Source organism: Lepidochelys olivacea (assembly GCF_965140295.1).
Source record: "Lepidochelys olivacea isolate rLepOli2 genome assembly, chromosome: 5".
In the NCBI taxonomy this organism is placed as follows: Eukaryota; Metazoa; Chordata; order Testudines; family Cheloniidae; genus Lepidochelys; species Lepidochelys olivacea.
Window position 1 is genome coordinate 125,836,746 of NC_140415.1, and position 20,750 is coordinate 125,857,495.

At 49.4% G+C, this 20,750-nt stretch overlaps 1 protein-coding gene across 1 annotated transcript; it reads left to right on the forward strand.

Moving 5' to 3' along the window:
- Positions 1-3,553: 3,553 nt before the first annotated feature.
- On the forward strand, positions 3,554-20,347 carry LOC311520941 (uncharacterized protein). The gene is made up of 5 exons (XM_084628915.1): positions 3,554-3,863; positions 10,153-10,329; positions 12,050-12,149; positions 14,832-14,962; positions 18,068-20,347. Exons 1-5 carry the CDS (start codon positions 3,819-3,821, stop codon positions 18,344-18,346), a joined length of 732 nt encoding a protein of 243 aa, XP_084485041.1. The 5' UTR covers positions 3,554-3,818; the 3' UTR covers positions 18,347-20,347.
- Positions 20,348-20,750: the final 403 nt, after the last annotated feature.

The window sequence follows — 20,750 nt, forward strand, 5'->3', positions numbered from 1 at the left end:
CGCCCAAATTTTGCCAAATTATAAGCTTCTGAAAAATTGCAGTTCACACATGCTCAATATAGACTTGTTTGAGTTTGGCAGCTAAATTTTCCAAAGATTCCATTTGGACCGAACATGCTCCATCCCCACAGAATTCGCACCTGTGACTCACACCATGTGCCATCCCGACAGAGCAACTGAGCACGTTCCATCCTGGGCCTGCAGGGGCTGAGCAGGACTTTTCCTGGAACTATATGGGCAAAACTTAATTCTGGCATTTCTTAGCTTTTGAGCATTTGACTTCATAACCTAAGTGTTCTTTTAACATAGACGGTCATTTAAATGTAACTGTGTCATCTTTGTATTATGGTGGTTCATAGAGGCTTAAACTAAGATCAGGACCATGTTGCACTAGATATTATACAAACACATCGTGAGACTGTCCATGTCACTGAAGAGCCTACAGGCTAACGGGACAAAACAAAAGCAGCATTATTATCCCCATTTTACAGATGGGGAAACTGAGGCACAGAGCAAATAAGGGCTTGTCTACACAAACAACTAGAACACAGCAGCTAACTGTCCATGTACACGCTGCTGACACATGTTAAGAAATTTGTCTGAGGGCTTTGAGCTAGTTCTGTTTCAAAGAGGAGCATATCTTTTAAGTTAATATGTGTTAAGTTATCTTCACAGCAGGGAAATATACCCATTTTACAGCGAGTAAGCTGAAGGCAGACAGCAGTTAAGTGACAAGGCAGTTAGGTTCTCCACAGGTGCAGCTGACTGACTGACTGACTGACTCCCACCAAGTCCCACCAAGGAATGCTTTTCATGCAAGCTCAGAAGAACAGCTTGGCAGTCTGCAGAGTAGGAGCCACATAGCAACTCCAACCACAGGCCTAGAGGGACCTGAGATGACAGGTGGTTACTATCCTGATTTTGCTAAGCAGTTTAGGATGTTGCCCTACCTACGAATAGATCTCACAACAATCATTCGATTGATTTAGCTGTAATGGGCTGATTTATGCATGCATACAAGTCAGCATAACTGTCTTTAGAGCCCTGACACACATCATGTCATGAAGTCATACAGGTTCCTTCTCATTCTTGTCATAAATCAATTGTTTTCTGGGTGATTCCTTCCTCTGAAATGTTATTAAGGTAGCTCTGCGAATCCTCATCAGCATTCTTTGATGAGTGAACTGCAGGTCGACTCAGCAAGCAAATAGGGGGGGAAATACAGAGAAACAGTAAACTAAAAAGCTGACACCATGCAGCGGTGAAATGGCAGTTACTGGTATTGCTGGCTCCTTGGAGGATCTGGGCCCAAGTCACCATGTTACATAAAACCCCCAAACAAATGATATGCCTACCTTTTCTGTACATTTGAACAGCAGCTCTGGAGAGGACAGGCAAGCATTGATCTAGCTGGCCACACTGAACTACTCCTTCTGTTTAATTAATGTATTTGACTAAGATAAAAGCCTACAGGTCATGGCACATTTTCTTTGATGTCCATAACAGAAGCAAAAACAGTCGTTGCCCATTAACTACCCGGCACACATTATAACAAGCCAATACACAATGATTTTCCCATACACCATTAGAAACTCTTTAGTGTACACTTTTCTACCCATAACTCACTCCTCTTGACAAACTCACATCAAACGGGGTTATCTCAAAGGACGTATCTGGATTTGTAGGGTATGTTACCAGGAATGGATTTAACCGGATTAGCACACAGTGTAAACAGATGTTATCCTGGGTGTTTTCTCTCCAAAGGCTTGGAAATGATGCATCTAAAATTGTCTGTGTCAGGGTAAGGAAGCGATCATCAGGATTTCTTGAGATTCTTTAAAATGCTCCTGGGAAACTCATCCAAACTATTTGCTGGGCTTGGCTTCTCAATCTGACAAGAGAGTGCGTGGGCTAATTCTGGAGTTCTGAAACAGTGAGGGGAGAGGTTGGTCAAAAATAGGCACCGAGGGGGGGGGGGGTTTCCAATCACTCCGCCTGTCCCTGGTGCTAAATGGATATGACCAGGATACGACTGGCCTACTGGACTGGCCATGAGACGGGAAGCAGGAACGCTTGCGTTCTAATCATGATCTGTTAGTGAGTCGCTGCATGGCCTCAGGAAAGTCACTGAGCCACTAAACCATCTTATTATTTTACTTGGAATAAAGTGATCTCTTCTGAAGGGCCTCAAAGAATCAGTGAGATTTCAACTGTGCCCTGGGGCCTCTTTGGCCTCTGGTTTCTGAGCCCTGGGTGCTGACTCCAATCACATTCTCAACGAGCAGGGCTAGCAACTGAGCGGTTTGAATTGAAAGCTGAATTTTCCCCTAATCCCTAGACTCCAGGAGCTGAGCCACTCCAGGCTGATTGTGGTTTCTGGCACTCTGGGCCTTAGAGGGCGATGGAGGGGAGATTCCTTAGGCCCTGGCTGCCCCCAGACTCTCCTGCTGTCCCACTATCTTGTCAACTTTCAGGAAAGAGGCAGTGATAAGTATTTCTAATATGCTGTTCTCTTGTTTAGTCTTGCACAAAAGAAGGCCGAGGGGGATATGATGCTCTCTAAATACACTGGGGGAAGGGAGGTAAATACCAATGAGGATGAAGAGCTATTGAAGCTAAAGGACAAGGCTGACACAAGAACAAATAAACTGCCCAGGAACAAATTCAGGCTGGAAATTAAAAGGTATCTAACCATCAGAGGAGTGAGGTTCTAGAACAGCCTCCCAATAGGAGCCAATGGAGCAAATGACTTAACTAGTTTTAAGAGAGAGTTGGACAATTTGAGTGAGATTATATGACATGGTTGCTCATGATGATGATGGGGCTCACTGTGAGTTTACATCTTATGTTCCTAAAGTTCATGCTTCAGGGTTTCAGCCAGCAACTGGCAAGGGTCAGGAAGGAATCCCCCCCCTTGTATTCTGGGAGGGTTTATATGCTTCCTTTGAAGCATCAGGATGGTCAAGGCTGAAGATGGGATACTGGACAGGGGGGCCAGGGCTCTGAGGTGGCACTGAGTATTCTCTCTCTCTTAGGTGTTGGCTGGCTGCTTCTTCCTCACATGCTCAGGGTCTAACTGACCACCATTTTCACCCAGGTCAGACTGGCAGTGACGGGGTGGGGGGGGGAAGGGGTGGTCATCTTCCTCTGCAGGGTATGGGTGACTGGCAGAATCATCTGGGTATATCTCATATAATCATTTCCCTGCCATTGCAGGAGCCTCTGGCACTGGTGCACCTCGGGCCCTCCTCTTCTCTGCCTGTGACAGGTAATAGCCTCCTGGGGCTCTCATTGCCTTTGGTCTCACTTCCGTTGTTGGGTTTAGTGTGTGGTGCCGGGTGGTGTTGGTGGCCTGTGATATATGGGCAGAGGGGTCAGATTAGATGATCTAGTGATCCCCTCTGGCCTTAAACTCCATGAGACTAAAGCCCCGATTCATTCACCCTGCCCCGGGCAGGGCCGTTTACCACTCACTGATTTCTTCTGCAGAGTTTCCAGGGTGCTTGGAGATCCTGCCAGCCACCTTGGGACCCAGCTACGACTAGCCCCTCGTCCTGTGGCTCCAGCCAGGAAAAGCAGGGCAAGAAGAGTCCCTTGTCCTTGGGCTGGGCACCCTGGGGGACTACTCCTGGCTCTGGGTGACTGACGGCAGGCAAGTCTCCGTGCCTCAGTTTCCCCCCTCCGTGCAGCGCGGTGAAGACACGGGCCTCCTGTGTGCGGCGCTGTCACACCCCCCGGGCGCGGCAGGGCAGGCCGGGCCGGCCCCCGCCGCCCAGCGCCGCTGCCGGCAGCCCGGGCACTTCCCGCCCGCCCGCGCCATGAAGGGGCCGCTCCTGCGCCTGCTGCTGCCGCGCCGCGCCTCGGTGAGTGCGGCCCCGGGCACCCGCCTTGCCCGGCCCGAGCCGGGGAGCCGGGCCCGGGGGCCCGCGGCGCTGCGCTGGTCGCGGCCGGGGCCCGCGGGGGGCTGGAGCCGGGTCTCCCCGGCTCCGCCGCAGGCCCGGTCTCCCCGCGGGGCCGCATCCCCCCTCTCCCGCTGCCGGATCCCCCCCTCTCCCGCTGCCGGATCCCCCCCGCCCCCCCACTCCTCCCGCTGCCGGATCCCCTCCGCCCCGCGGGGCCCGACCCCCCCTCTCCCGCTGCCCGACCCCCCCCTCCCGCTGCCGGATCCCCCCCTCCCCGCGGGGCCCGACCCCCCCCTCCCGCTGCCGGATCCCCCCCTCCCCGCGGGGCCCGACCCCCCCCTCCCGCTGCCGGATCCCCTCCGCCCGCGGGGCCCGACCCCCCCCTCCCGCTGCCGGATCCCCTCTGCCCCGCGAGGCCAGATCCCCCCCCCCCCTCCCGCTGCCGGATCCCCTCCGCCCCGCGAGGCCAGACCCCCCCCTCCTCCTCCCGCTGCTGGATCCCCTCTGCCCCATGGGGCTGGATTCCCCTCCCGCTGCCGGATCCCCTCCGCCCCACGGGGCCAGACCCACCCCCCAGACCCGCTTGGGGCTGCCGTATGCATCCAGCCTTTAGCGGCTGGCACAACACCGGACAGGGATGGTCGACGCTTCGTCCTGCCATGAGTGCAGGAAACAGAACTAGATGGCCTGTCGAGGTCCCTTCCAGTCCTACGATGCTACCAGGGCCTCAGACTTCACAGGGTGTGCTCTGGGCCTTTGGTCAGCAGTCTGCAGTTCCCTGAGAGCCAGTGTGACCCACAGCTGTGGGGCACCTGTGCCTTCGGGCATTGCGCACTGCTCAGAGTTGTGGTGTATACAGCTGTTTTTAAGGATTTCATCTTCACGGTAAAAAGAAAAGGAGGACTTGTGGCACCTTAGAGACTAACCAATTTATTAGAGCATGAGCTTTTGTGAGCTACAGCTCACTTCCTCAGATGCATATCGTGGAAACTGCAGCAGACTTTATATATACACAGAGAATATGAAACAATACCTCCTCCCACCCCACTGTCCTGCTGGTAATAGCTTATCTAAAGTGATCATCAGGTGGGCCATTTCCAGCACAAATCCAGGTTTTCTCACCCTCCACCTCCCCACACAAATTCACTCTCCTGCTGGTGATAGCCCATCCAAAGTGACAACTCTTTACACAATGTGCATGACAATCAAGTTGGGCTATTTCCTGCACATATCCAGGTTTTCTCACATCCCCCCACCTCATGCACATTGTGTAAAGAGTTGTCACTTTGGATGGGCTATCACCGGCAGGAGAGTGAATTTGTGTGGGGGGTGGAGGGTGAGAAAACCTGGATTTGTGCTGGAAATGGCCCACCTGATGATCACTTTAGATAAGCTATTACCAGCAGGACAGTGGGGTGGGAGGAGGTATTGTTTCATATTCTCTGTGTATATATAAAGTCTGCTACAGTTTCCACGACATGCATCCGATGAAGTGAGCTGTAGCTCACGAAAGCTCATGCTCAAATAAATTGGTTAGTCTCTAAGGTGCCACAAGTCCTCCTTTTCTTTTTGCGAATACAGACTAACACGGCTGTTACTCTGAAACTGTCTTCACGGTGTGACTCAAATAAACCGCTCTTGCAATCTGCGTCTGGGAATGGGAATCTTTCCCCAGCTGCCAGAGTCAGGCATCGTTGAGGGTACAAGCAAGACCCTAGCCCTGCGTGCCCCACTGTTTGCTGGAATGGCTGCTTTGCTGGGTTTCCGTAACTTCACTTCTTTGCAAGGCAGGGCTGGGCTATTGCTCAGCCCCACCACGCTGGCAAAGCAGTGGGCTGTTTGGCTAGTCCCCATCCTTTGACCTGGCCAGCAGGAACGGCTCTACCAGGAGTTCAGCCTCCTGCTGGCCTAGCCCTCAGGCTCACTGGAACACGCATCTTCCAACTGGGCCAAGGTACAGTGTGCGGGCAAGGTCTCTTGCAATCAGTGCCAGGCTAATTGCATGCGCGGTGGGCTCCATGCCACACCACCAGTGGATTTGATTTAGTCGGTAGGAAAAACTGCTAACGCCAGGTAGTATACTTAATACCATTCTAAGCAGCGATGAGCTGCCAAAATCTTAACAACCAGTTCCCTTCTCACTCCATGAGGGGGTCGTTGCCCACCCCAGCCCCCCCCCGGGACTCCTTCCCCATCCAACCCCCTCCCCTGTCCCCTGACTGCCCCCAGAACCGGGCAGGAGGGTCTCGTGGGCCACCGTAGTGGGTGCCCAGCCCGCCTCTAAGAGCCAGAGGCACCTGCCAGGGGGCGAGGTGGGGAGTTCTGGCGGTGCTTACCTGGGGCAGCTCCCAGGAAGCATCCGGCAGGTCCCTCTGGCTCCTAGGGGCGGGGGAGCGTAGCTGGGGGGGAGCAGGGGGAGCGGCTGCTCCCCCCACTGATCACATCAAAAGTGGCGCCTTAGGCAGACGCCATGGGTGCGCCAGGGCTGGAGCACCCACAGGGAAATTTTGTGGGTGCAGAGCCCTCACCGGCAGCTCCCCGCCCAGCCCCAGCTCACCTCACCTCCGCTCCACCTCCTCCCCTGAACTCACCGCCCTGCCCTGCTTCTCTGCGCTCCCGCCCCCCGCTTCCCGCGAATCAGCTGTTCGGCAGGAAGCCGGGGCGGGCTGAGAAGCGGGTGGTGGCTTCCCGTTCAGGCCTAGGGTGGTGGAGGTGAGCTGGGGCGGGGGGCGGTTCCCCTGCCCCCCCCCCCCGGGTTACCTGCTGCGGCGCGGGCGGCCCTCCCTGCGCCCGCCCCCCGCCCCAGCTCACCTCTGCCTCCCTGGGCCTGAGTGCGAAGCCGCCACGTGCTTCTCAGCCCGCCCCGGCTTCCCGTGTGAACAGCTGATTCGCGGGAAGCCTGGAGGGGGCGGAGGAGCAGGGTGGGACGGCGTGTTCAGGGGAGGAGGCGGAGCGGAGGTCAGCTGGGGCCGGGGGTGGGGTGAGGAGCTACCGAAGTTTTCAGTCAGTGCCTAAGGTGCCACTTTTGGCCGGTTGTTAAATTTAGAAGCCCTTTTAGAACCGGTTGTCCCTCATGGAACAGCCGGTTCTAAAAGGGCTTCTAAATTGAACAACCGGTTCTCGCGAACCAGTGTGAACCAGCTCCAGCTCACCACTAAGTGTGTTGATTATAGCATGACACACAATGACACATTTGAGTCATTTGAGGCCTATGTGTGGTGGCACCAAATTCAGTTAATGCTGCCCAACTTCCAACAATTAATACTACCCCGATGCCATGGTGCCCCCCCCAATTCAGCTCCCTACTCCTCCCGTGCCTCCAGTAACCCCCTCCCCTCCAGGGACTTCAGCAGCGGAGGGGTGAGGAAGGTGGGAGCAGCTGATAGTGTTCATCAGAGGGCAGTGGGAAGGAGGGAGCAGAAAGAGCCCATCAACTTTGTGCCAGGCTTGCTCCCTCCTTCACCCACCTGCCCCTACTTGAAATCCCATTTAGCTACTGTGCAGCTTCCCCCCGCCCCAAGCCTCTTCCTGCTCCTGCGGGATGGGAGCAGGGGGCCCACAGCTGCTGGCTGGCAGACACTGCCTGAGACTGAGATGAGCACGTTGGACTAACACAAGACAGGCATATTGTCCGACACCATGAGAAATTTAGATTTTAAAGGACTTTGTTCAATTTATGCTTTATTTTCCATTCAGTTTCTTACCCTTTCCAATATGGCAGGGATATTACAGTAACTCCTCACTTAACATTCCTGAAAAATGCTACTTTAAGCGAAACGATGTTAAGTGAATCCAGTTTCTCCATCAGAATTAATGTAAATGGGGGGGTTTCACACCGCCACTTGCGTCAGCAAAACTTTTGTCTTTTTGTCACTGGTCATCGGTGCTGGAACTAGCGGTATGGGGGGGTGTTGCTGCACTCCTGGCTTGAAATAGTAATAGCAGCCCAAATACGTGGTTTCTGCCTTCAGCACCTCCACTGTTAAAACGGCTGTAGTGTCCCCATCACCAGTGTCCAAGTTTACAAGCCTGGGCCCAGTAACTCACATGGTTTAGTTTGGCTTTATTCTGTAAGGTGAAATGGTTGAAGGCAAGTTCAGTTACAGATTTATTTAAGTGATTTAAAAAAAACCCCATACCTTTAGAGAATTACACAACTTGTTCAGATAGCAATTCTCTCTCTTACTTGTTTGCTTTTTCCCTCACCAGAAGAATACAAAAATCTGGTGAACAAAGGGCACGTTTATTTTACTAACTGTTACTTCCTTTCACTCAGGACAAGTCAAGGATGTTTCTTAGATTTTCATCTCTTCAAATTTTTGAATTTTCCTTTTAGAATGAGCAATTAGACCCATAAATCTTATTATTTTTATTGCCTCAGATGTGCTTATTCCATTTTTTTAATATATGTGCAGTTGGACTTGGTGATAATACTCATGTTTGGTTGACTACGGTATTTGTCTAACAATGATACTACTGCAGATATTGTTAGAATAAAAAGAAAAGGAGTACTTGTGGCACCTTAGAGACTAACCAATTTATTTAACACGGCTGTTACTCTGAATCCTGTCATTGTTAGAATAGTTTTTCTTAGATACTTTGTGATTTACATATACTGCAGTATCTTTTAAAATCACTTTACAGCATGGTTTCTAACTGCACATCAGGATCTGGCTGCCGGAGATAGCTGTGTTACCATTTCAAGAAATTCGGACAGACTTCTTTCCCTGATTAATAACAATAATTTGTACTGCAGTGTCTAAGCAGCTCACTCATAGACCAGGACTGCATTGTGCTAGGTGCGGTACAAACAGCGAACAAAGAGATCCCTGGTGCTTACAATCTAAGCAGTACAATTTCCATTTAAAAGTGGCAGTAAGATGACAGCCAATGCATTTCCACAAGTGATTCTGAGTTCTGGGATGGTAATATGTGAAGTTCTAGGCTGCAGGGTATGTGTGGATTATTACACCTTTCTGGGAGAAAGAAGGAACAGAGTAAATGATGTTTGGTGGTAAGAGTCGGGGGACCTAAATTCTATTCCCAGCTCTGCTACTGACTTACTATCTGACCTTAGCCAAGTTTCCTTCCACCCCGTGCTTCAGTTTCCCCATTCGTAGAATGGGGAACTGATACTGACCTTCCTGTGTAAAACACTTTCAGATGTACAGATGAAGAGTGCTACATAACAGCTAAGCATATTAGGCTAACCCAATGACAGCAGAGTTCTGAAGTAAGGGATGTGATCCAGTTAACTAAACCCATGCCAGTGGGGTAGGAATTGCTCAGGTTTCAGCAATTGATTGTACTTTGGATGGTGGTGCCGCTTTACAGTACTTAGAATTAGGATGGATTTTGTTAAAAAAACTGAATCCAGGAGTCCCTAGTATCATTCTTTACTGAGGGAGGTGTTTCTGGACAATTCATTGCACAAACATTTATAAAGCAAGCCTCTAGAAATAATGCTGTTTTTTTCATCGTCAGTTAAATGCCCATACACTAACTATGTCATAAGCATGAGTGGGCATGGTTCTACTGATTTTTGTTGATGCACATCTCAGGGGCAGGGTATGACCAGTATTTGAACCCACAAGCACTGGCATCCAAAGCTGAGGTGCTAAACCTATGCCCCAGAGCAATTCAGCAGAGGTTGGTGCATTTTTACCAGTGGTAAGTTTAGCCCTTTGTTGATACCATTAATTTTGGTTAATTGATTTGATGTATTTTTTCTTGTAGGGTACTGCAGTGATGGGCTTGTGTTGCATTAGTTCTGAGAAACAGCTTTGTGGCTTTAAGAGGATACCATGTAGAAGTGGAGAGGGTGAAGATAATACACCAGCATGGTCATTGCAGCATTATTGCAACAGTGCCTGGAGGTCCCAGCTGAGATCAGGGCTCCATTGTGCTAGGAGCTCTACAAACACATCCTGAGAGACAGTCCTTGCCCTGAGCTGCTTACAGTTGAATTAGGGTGGAAGGGGAAACTGAGGCACAAAGTGAGGCCCTGAAGAGCATGCAGCAGGTCAGTGGCAGAGTCAGGAATAGAAGCCAGGTCATTTGGCCCAGTGCCCTGCACACTAGACCATGCTGTCTCCCAATGGTCAGTTGTGTAGGTTGTCACGGTGAAGTGAGATCTAGCAGTGCCTGTGGTTTACATGAATTCTGAAGTAGTATCAGAGCAGTTAAGCAGAGAAGGGAGCTAATAACCATCCTGCTGGCTAAACAAGCCTTTCCCCCTCTCTCTCTTTAGCCTCGGCCTCTCCTTGTGTCAGGGAGTCTGTGGGGAAGAGCGCAAACGGCAGCCATAAGCCATGCATACAGTACGCAGGCAGGGAGCACCAGGAGGCCGACTGGGCGCTATCCAATACCCAACCAGAAGGACCTGCCGTACGATATAGTGGAGCTCATGGAAGAAGTCGAGATGAAGGTAAGTAGAGTCTGCTGAGAAGAACTCTTCCCAGAGGACACAACCCAGCCTCTGAGTTTCACTAATACCAAGAGACAGTTTCTGGATCAGCATTAGGGAAGGCCCCGGCACCCTTGGAGTTCTATGCAGGCCAACCACATGGAACAGCTTACAGGATCAGGCCCTTTGTTGGAAATGCTTGGGTAACTCAGCGTGGTTATTATTTGCCCTGTTGGTTCCAAATGGCTTCTAGCTCAAAAGGGCAGCAAGCGCCATTACCCCACCTTCCCTGTTCGTTTTACTGGGGGAAAAGGGGATGAAGTTAAACCTGATCCGAAACATTCTTTTCATTACTGATGATGCATTGAAAAGGCCGGCAAGATTTTTCTGCTGCTTGTTTTTCTCCTTTTCCCAAAGCTAAAGAGCGAGAGTGCGTGTGAGATGCTTTTGCATCCAAATGGGTGTACGTATTCTAAGGAACACCACAAGGTGCAAGGCCATGGAGAATCAGGCTCCTTGTCTCCTTTTTCTCTTCCCCCGAATGTCTTTCTGCTCCTTTCTGTCCCACTCCCCAGAACCCCCCTCCGGGCACTATTTCCTGCTTCCCTGCCCTGTTCCTCTCTGCGCTGCCTCCTAGCCCTGAGCCCCCCTTCTCTGCTCTCTCCATCCTGAACAACCTCACCGAGGAAGATCTTGGTTAGGCTTTCCTGGGAGCTTTGGTCCATCAGTTCCTACCTTTTTCCTGTTGGGCTAAAATCTCTGCTCCCTGATCCTGTTATATGGCAGTGGCCCCTTGTGGAGTCTGCCAGCCTTGTTCCTCTTTTCCAGGCATCACAACTTTCTGTTGAGCCTGGTGGTTTGTAGAGTCTTCCCCTGCAATATCCCTCTATCCCTCCCCCAAGTTCCTTCTGCCTCAGGCCCATGGTGTACCTTTTTATTCCCCTGTATTGGAGCTAACAAGACCCACTGGGTCTGACTGTCAGGAGGAATCAGCAGCAATAACTCCGCCTCTGTGCACCTGACTGGCTATTAGTTATTTGTATTACAGTAGTGCTGGAAGCCCCAACTGAAGTCATTATATCAGTAAAACATGGCATAGGCCAAAGTGTATTGTAACTGGGCTGTCTAAGCAGTACCCCCTTGTGGCCCATCAAAGCACAGCCCACCCAGCTGTGGGTCTCTGACAGTCAGCTGACGCCCTTGCTCCAATCCAGTGCAGTGCAGTCCAACCCTTTCCAAGGTATTAGAGTCCAAGAAAACAAAGGCCAACTGTGACCTCAAAACTCAGGGTCATGCTAGGGATCTCAGCAGGACCCTGCCCTTCCACTCAGGGTTTGTGTTGCCAGTTTCTTCTGACAGTCTCCCTAGGCCCCATTGTCACCTCCACCAGGTAGGAGTTTGCCTCAAGTTTGGGCTGGAACCTAGCATCCCTCTTTGAAAGAGATGAACTCTGCACTCGTCCCTGGCCAGCCCTGAGCTGGCCAAGGCCTCCTCCTTTTATCACCCCACTCCATGACTGACATTGGCTGTAGGCGTAGTGGGCAGGATCAGCTGGGTCCATGGGCTTTCCTCAATCCTCCAGTCCCCGATGTGGAGCATACCTGCCTCATTAACTACATCACTACCAACATAGGGCCAGTCAGCCACATCGTATGTATTTTCCACCTTGAGCTTTCGTAGCATGTGCTCTCTGGAGTCAGGTTACAGCCATTGACTTCTCTTCTCTTTACTCCTTGAACAGAGTGGATTTTTGCCCAATGTGTTCAGTGTGATGTCTCATCGGCCTGCGGAGTTCAGAGCGTTCTTCGCATATTACAATGCCATCATGAACAAAGAGAGAGGTAAATGATGCAGCCGCCTTGAAACTGCCTTTAGCTTTGTAGGTCAAAAGTTGCTAAAATGTGGCACTTGGCTCTGAGTTCTGTATGTCCTGCAGCCAGCCTCATCTTTACCTAGAGAGTTACGGCCAGCAGAGACAACAAGCTCCAGCATGCAATGGTAATCCACACTCAGTGAAGTCTGGCTGGTCCACATAAGAGGCTTGAGTCTGCTGCTTCTTCCAGCTGAAATAATATTTGAGGCTCATGCATTTAGCGCTGACAGTCCTGGGTTCAAAACCAGCTGTCAGGCGAAGCAGGGCTGCACAGTTGCTCAGTGTTCTGCTTTGTGGATTTCTAAGCCAGCAAAGTTATTCATATCCTGTGGGAGCAGTAATAATGTGATATGCTTTTTGCAACAGTCACTGGAAGCAGTAAGGTTGCAGGATATGCTCTGAGTGTTTCTGTAATGAAAATAGAGGTGCCCGTTGGCTCTTTCAGTACTGAAGAGCTGTTTTGACCAAGTGTGGTGTGCATAAAGAACTGCTCAAATCACATGGAAATCTTTAGAAAACATTGTATTAGGAACATTTCTGTATGCGTCACATTTTCAATAGGGGAGAGGTCCCCTCATTTATTTTACCTTGGAGGACATTTCCATAAAGTCAGAATCTCTTAAGACGCCTTGAAAATTTTGACCTAACCTCTATTGGCTTGAAAAAAACAATCCAACCCCCTGTTAGCTAGAGGCAGATGCAGAAGAGTTGTGTCTTCAGAGGAGGGGATGTCACTAAGATACAAGAGCAATGCTCTGGAGTGTGACCACACCTTTCAGAGGGCGTTGCATCTCCTACCATGGTGTTCTCCCTGGTCTTTGCTTGTGGCTTCATATTTTGCAAAAGTGGCTGGCTAGTAGCTGCCTAGTAAGCTTGAGCCCTGCCCCTCTCCCCTCGATTCTAGAAGGATTTTTCCTTTTCTTTCTTCTCTACCCTCCACCCCCAAGTCTCCTGTCAGCAGCTCCAGTGACTACTGTAAAAAAAAAAAATCACAAAAAGAGTTTCCTTCTTCTAACACTGAACTTAAGGTTCTCTCTTTTCTCTGTTTCACTGTAGAGCTTCTACCTAGAGCCTTACCTAGGCCTGCCTGCCTGCTACTGGTTTAAAAGAAAGTAAACCAGTAGCCTCACACCTACCTCTGCTGCTTGGCACAGTAGCCAGAAGCCTGCAATGTGAAATTGACATGATTTTCATCAGTGTCACAGCTGCCTACAGAATTCTGAAAGCAGCAGTGAAAATGAAACTGACCAGAGTTTTATTTCATCTGGCTCAGGCTTGGAAAGCTAGCAGCAGCAGCAGAAGTGGGCTCAGGAACACAGCATAGTATATGTTTTCATGGGGAAGGCTGTCTTCCCAACCATAAGGGCAAGAAACATAAGTTAAAAAAATGAAATGCTGCGAAAATCAATGGCTTGTCTTGAGAACCTGACTGTGTTTGATGTTGCATATGTAAATCCCTAGATTTATACTTAACTCTATCACAGCTCAAGTCACATTCCTAGGACTTCTTTGTAGAATGATGGGCTTTAGTCTGCTCAGGGTATTCAAACACCTACCAACAATTATTGAGAAATTCAAACTCTCTGGAAGCTTGGTCTAGGTGACCTTGCCCATCCTGATGGTTATAAAACATGATCTCAAGCTCATCAACTTAAGGAGAACTTCATTATTTCTATTTTGTCTCCTGCACAAAAGCGAACCTCCCCCAATCCCCTTGGCGAATAGGGCCTGCAACATTGCATTTGCTTATAAGAACAAAATTCCAATTGAAAATTAAGGCTTCAAGAATCAAGTAACAAGATGCAAACTTATTAATCATTTGACTCTGAAATAGGCGCAGAAAAGTACTGATTAAGGATCTGTATACTGCAAACATTTAGGCACATTAGTATTTTTACTTATGTGAGAAGTTGATAGGACTAATTAGCAGCTCCACTAACTACTTACATGAGTAAAATTACTTTTGTTTGAAAGTTAGGGCCCTAATTATCTATGGATCAAATGTGCAGTCTTTATCTCATGAAAACTTAAATAGGAATTTTGCCTGAGTGAGAACTGCAGGATTCAACCCTCTATCTATTAAATTACTGGCATAACTGTACTGGTCAGCCATAGGTGCTGGAACTAGGGGTGCGGCAGCACCCCCTGGCTTGAAGCGGTTTCCATCATAAACAGGCTTTACAGTTTGGTTCAATGGCTCTCAGCCCCCCGCTATACAAACTGTTCCAGTACCCCTGTAGTCACGATGTCCCTCTGTATGCTTTCCTATGTACTTTCTTGCATGCTTCAGTACATGCCGACTACTGACTCTACAGCAGGGGTTCTCAAACTAGGGGTCGGGACCCCTCAGAGAGTCGTGAGGTTATTACATGGGGGGTCGCGAGCTGCCAGCCTCCACCCCAAACCCCACTTTGCCTCCAGCATTTATAATGGTGTTAAATATATAAAAAAAGTGTTTTTAATTTATAAGGAGGGGGGTCACACTCAGAGACTTGCTCTGTGAAAGAGGTCACCAGGACAACGGTTTGAGAACCATTGCTCTACAGCATCTGTTATTTCCCAGTACCATTGATCCTTGTGTATTTTTTTGTAATAAAATGAAAAGCTTCAATAAGAAATCCCCCTTAGATTATTTATTTTTCCCCCATAGGAAGACTCAGCAAGGCTGACAAAGAACTTATTGTTGTGGCTACAAGCGTTGTTAACAGATGTCCCTACTGTGTAATTGCACACGGTGCTTTACATCGGATATATTCTAAAAAGCCAGCTTTGGCTGATCAGGTTAGTGGGATTGTCTGTTTTTAAACTAAGTAATGAAAATATCAGAACAAAAGGGCATACTCTGTGCCTGCTTTGTAGGCTGTCTTGAGATGGGGAAAAAATATAATCCAAATAAAGTCTCTTCTTTTCCTGACTGCTGAAGATGTCTAAGGTTCCAATCCTACAATCTGTTCCATGCAGATGGACCCCACTGGGACTGCGTGAAACAGTTTGCAGGATTGGGGCCTAATGCAATAGCTCTCTTTCTCCAAGCTCGTCCATTTGTTTCTCTGCCCATGACTGGGTTATCCTCTGTTAACAGCCAGCACAATAAGCTAATGCAGAATTTAGTAGAAAGCTTTAGTGGGGACTGTTTAATCCATCCTTGACGTCTGAGGAGCACTGAAGCACTCCTCAAATTGATAGTGCACCACTTTATTTGCACTCATATTTTTAGTGGCAGGAAGGTCTGAAAATTGCTTTGTGAGGACCAAATCCTGATTACCTCTGCATAGCCCAGGTAAACAGGCTGGGTGCATGGCGTCTCTGGTAGGGGTTCAGAGGAAACTAAATCTTCCTCTTCCCACCCTGCGTGGGGGTTTCCATCAGATGATTTGTGTAGGAAATGGACAGTAACATCACTAACTTGCTCCCACCTCTGCTCTGGAGATACCTGCGACAAAGCAGTGATCTCCAGCGTGCTGGCTGTGTCTGGCCCCCTCTGCATAGCCTCTGTGTGGCTTTTCCCTTCTTCCCATATGCTCAGCAGTACTGCTACAGACCCAGTGCATCTAGGGCCTGCCAGATGCAGGGGGAGGCACTGAATTTGAAAGAAAAAGAGATACTTCTCTACCACAACAGCCAAGGGCAGTCACACAGAAATTGACCAGCCCAGCTACCAGGGGTGAATTCTCCATTCTGTCAGAACTCCAGCTGGTGCCAGAATGGAGGGGCAGGGGGCAAAGCCACATTGCACTACCCCAAAATCTGATACTGGCTGAGGGCCTGCCTGATCTAGGCCAGGCCAGATTTTTCAGATATGCTGAGCAACCTACAGCTTCCATGGACTTCAACTGGAATTGTGACACTGCACAGCTGACAGTCAGCTGCCCCTGGTCTCTCAAGTTGGGGTACCCAGAATCGGTGGCCAGTCTGGGAAAATGCTGGCCTTGATTTCTCCTTTGCTGCCATTGCATATGTCTTTTCAGTACTTGTCTCTCTCCTAGGAGGTAAAATTTTCTAGTGAACATCTCTCAGTTCTTCCATGAAACAAAACAGCCATCTACCCAGGTGCCAGTTCAGGACAGGGCCGCAGGCTAATTCACTCAGATGCTAATAGAAATTAAAGGAGTGTCAAAAGATATTGTAGTGTAATCAGACTGTGACGGGGTGTACCTACCCTGTGCTGGGGTGGAGGGGATTAACCCCATGCTATAGGCTGAGGAAGCCACGCCCCCTCACCCCAGCTGAGCACAGTGTAAGAGGGAGCAGCTTAGTCTGGGTGGGCTGCCGATGGGAGCAGATATGTGCGGAAGGCTTCTGCTGGGAGACTGTTGGATCCACCAGATGCTGATGCCAGCCAGGTTGATGCCTCTACCAAACTCCAGCAAACCACTGATGCTGACAGAGGCAAGGCAGCGACTGTCGGGGGCCCCCTGCATTGGAAGAAGGGGTAGGATGCAACCCAGAGAATGGGATGGTAGAGGCAGGTGACTGAAACTGGGCAGCGAGGTATTGGTTCCCTAGGGCCTTGGGTCAGGACCCGGTGGAGAAGGGTGGGCCCGGGTCCCCCTATCCCATCTGACCTTCTGTGGACACTGCCAATGGGCAGGGAGGTGAATTGGGCTGCCAAATGCCATTACATAGACTCTGGCTATTGCGCCATACTATCCTGGGAAGAAAGGTTGCTACTTAGACTTTGGCTACTAGACCTTACTGCCCTGAAGCCCAGGTCTGCCTTAGTTGACTTGGGCTGCGAAGCCATATTGCCCTAAGGGGCTGACAGGGTGTATCTTCCCCGCAACACAGGCCAATTCACTTGTATTGGTTTGGTTCAAAGGAAATGTTAATGGTATTGTCTTCACTTATCTATAACCTGTTGATTTTTATTGCATTACATTATGCATATCCCTGTAACTTCTTAACCCGAGGTCAAAAGTGTGTGTTAACGTTAAGATGAGAATGTACTTGATGTGTAAACTTCATGAAAACTAATGAAGGATTGTTTACTCTTCCATTACCTTTTACATTGTGTATATCCCTGTAATTAAATTACCCATCAAATGTGATTGGAGCCTTGGCAATGTAAATTAAGAAGAGGGCTACCTTCAAAGCAAGGGCCATTTTATTCAACAATGGAAATTCACTGGCCTTTGTGGGTGAAGACATTAATCAGATTGTCTTTTGTGAGCATGAACTATAAATAACTGATTCAAAAGAATAATCCTGCATCTCTGGACAGTTTGAATTCTAATAGGGTGGAATTTCTGGACAAGGAGACAGTGATCCCAGAGTTATTCTGGGTAACCCTGAAATACTTTTGGGAAACTAGCAGACTACTACATCTCTGCTATCATTTTGGATTACAAACTTTGACTCACCTGTTAACATATTTTACCTGTTTTAACCTCTCATTAATGGATCTCTTTTCTTAGCTAATAAATCTTTAGTTAGTTTACTAGAGAATTGCCTGTCAGTGTTGTCTTTGGTGTGAGATCCAGAGTACCAAATTGATCCGGGGTAAGTGACTGATCCTTTGGGATTGGGAGTAACCTAATGTAATGTGGTTTTTGGTTTACATAACCTTTTATCACAAAATCCAGTTTGTCTAGGTGGCAAGATAGACTGGAGAGTTGACTGTGACTCCATAGTGAGACTGGTTCAATGACCAGGAGGGCACATTTGTTACTGGCTTGGTGAAATCTAATTTTAGAACATACCATCAATTTGGGGTATCTGCCCTGCTTTCTGACAGTCTGACCTGAGATTGGCACTCACAGTTGTAAGCCACTCCAGACAGCTTGACAATAGCCTTGATGAATGAAAGGTTTTTAAGTTTTTGACCCAGCTGCATTGTTTTATAGGCGCGGAATACATTTTTCTGTAGCTTTTTTTTCTTTCTTGCAGGTTGTTGTCAATTGGAAACTGGCTGATCTAAGTGATCGGGAGCAGGCAATGCTGGAGTTTGCTCTTGCAGTCAGTCACAGTGATAACATAACTGAAGAGCACTTCCAAAAGCTGGAGGCGCAGGGTTTTGACCGGGAAGATGCCTGGGACATAGGCATGATTGCCTCCTTTTTTGCCATGTCTAATCGTATAGCTCACTTTACCGACCTGCGTCCAAACGAAGAATTCTACACCATGGGCAGAATACCTCGGGACAAGGAAAAGGCAGAAACTCCCTAATGCTGCCCACAATTTTGTGAAAACATATCAAGCACTTAATGCTGTGGCTAATGTTGCTAGTTGCTGAATATATAAAAGGCACAAGCTAATAGCAGATTGTTACCAGAAGAGATCAGATGGGGAAATGGGTTACACTTTCCTCCAGCACGCAAAAAGCTGGAAAGGGTTTTCAGCTATGGGCCAGTGTCATAACGCTTTTAATTCCTAAAGTAGCTGCAAGATCAAAACTTTTGTCTTAAACCTTGTTTAGATTGGGATAAATTTGCTGGGTAACATATAGTGATTGATAAACAAGCTGATAGCAACTTTGTCATCACATCTGTAACAGAGTAAATACCAGATGAGCTTTTGTATGTATAGTATTGTACCATTGTCAGACAGGGAAGGGCTGTAATAATTTCTCATCGCACTTTTGCTAATTATCAGAGATTAATGTATAAATAAGGGTTGGGAGAAGGCTTTCTCAGCCCTATTAATTACTCTTATGTGATCCTGCAGTGAAGGCATAATGCGGCTGGTGTAATAGCACGATCATTCCAAAACATCCCACTGGTGTCAGTGGAAAGTCTCTGCTTGGCTTCATTGGAATGCAGGTGTGACAGTGGGAAGTTTTTACTCAGTCACGGTACCGTATCAGTAATAACGGCCCGTAGAAAGTCCCTGACAGTGAAATATTGGTTTTTTTCTTCAAATGCTCAGATGAAGAAATTCTCTTGACTAATGCTGCTGGGCTGAGTGGTGAAGGAATGAAGCGTTTGTGTGCATGATACAGTGTGGCCAACTCTCGCAGTTTTATCAAAGGTCTTGTGATATGTGGTGGTCTGCTTGCAGCCCTAGCTGCTGGAGTGAGGTGATTTGGGTGAGAATCTCATAATCCATTGTTTAAAAAAGAAAGTTTCTAGCCCTCATGATTGCAGGGAAAAGCTTGAAAAAATGACTCATGTGCATCCTAAAGGCTTAAAAACCTCCTGACAAAGAACCCCCCCAGTTTATTTTGTCAAATCTCTTGATTTCTATGTTTACTGCCTGACCTATGATTTTTGAATACTTTGGATTGGTAACATTGCAACTTTCCTCTATCCAGTCCAGGGCCGGCTCTAGGATTTTTGCCAACCCAAGCAAAAAAAAATTTGGCCTTCCCTGCCACTTTTTTTTTCATGCCCCTTCCCCGGCTCTGCCCCTTCCCAACCCCTTCTCCAAATCCCCGGCCCCGCCTTCTCCCCCAGGTGTGCTGCATTCCCCCCCCCATTGCTTCCTGTGCCCCCCCCCGCAACCCCCCATCCTCGCTCACCTCCGCTCGGCCTGCTCCCCTGAACACGCCCCGCTGCTCCACTTCTCCCCCCTCCCTCTCAGGTGAGGGAGAGGCAGGGCGTTCAGGGGAGCAGGCGGAGTGGAGGTGAGCGAGGGTGGGGGGAGCGCAGGAAGTAACGGGGGGGTAGAGAAACTGTTCCCCGCCCCAGCTCACCTCCGCTCCACCACCACCACCTCCCCCTAACGCCGCTGCCCCTCGGCTTCTCCCCCCCCCTCCCTCCCACGCTTGCTGCACGCAAAACAGCTGTTTCGCGCGGCCAGCCTGGGAGGGAGAAGGGAGAAGCGGAGTGGCGGCGACGCGCTCAGGGGAGCAGGCGGAGGGGAGCTGGGGCGCCGGGGGCACATTTCGAGGGGCGGCCTGGCCGGCGCCGGAATCCCGCCCCTAGAAATGCGCCGCCCCGAACACCTGCTTGTTTGGCTGGTGCCCAGAGCTGGCCCAGAGCCAATCTGGTTCTCACAACTTTTCTAAAATGTCTCTACCGTAAATGGATCATAGACAAACTCCATCCACGCACTCCCCAGTAGTTAGGAAATGTGATTTTCTTGCTTGAGTTGTTTCCAACACAAAACCACAGCTGTGAAATGCAATGGTCTTGCCTTCTGTGTATTTTAAAGTAAATTGTAACATGAAGGTTCTTGACTCAACTTTTACTCACAGAGGTCAAAAAATATAAGCCCTTTTCGAAAATGGTTGGACTGTGTGAAATGTGATCTTTTCTCCTTTCTCGGTGCCTAGCTGAACCCCCCCCCCCATTTTAGTGATAAAAGGTTTGTACGTGAGACGCCTCCGGCTGGATCCAAAATTCACGGAAGCCAGGGACTGCCCAAGGAGCCGCAGCTCTTCCCGCCGGTACCGCCCTGCCCCCCACGCCCCTCTCCCCAGCCGGCAGCAGGCGCGGAGCTTCCAGGGAGCGGGGGGCAGCCGCGCAGGGGGTGCGCCCCCCCCGCCCCCGGCAGGCTGTGCTCAGGGATTGATGAAGAAGGGGTGAAAGGGGCGGTAACGCGGCAAGATCCCTGACTTCCCTCCCTAGCCCCACCCCATTCACACCCTCTTCCCCTCCCCCAGCTTCACTCCAGTGTGTGTGTAGACAGG

Bases quoted from the DNA above. Each gene is read 5' to 3' on its own strand.
- LOC311520941 (XM_084628915.1), top strand. From the start codon at position 3,819: ATGAAGGGGCCGCTCCTGCGCCTGCTGCTGCCGCGCCGCGCCTCG. The intron at 10,330-12,049 runs GTAAGTAGAGTC...CTCCTTGAACAG, and splicing joins TGGAAGAAGTCGAGATGAAG to AGTGGATTTTTGCCCAATGT. The intron at 12,150-14,831 runs GTAAATGATGCA...TTTCCCCCATAG, and splicing joins CATCATGAACAAAGAGAGAG to GAAGACTCAGCAAGGCTGAC.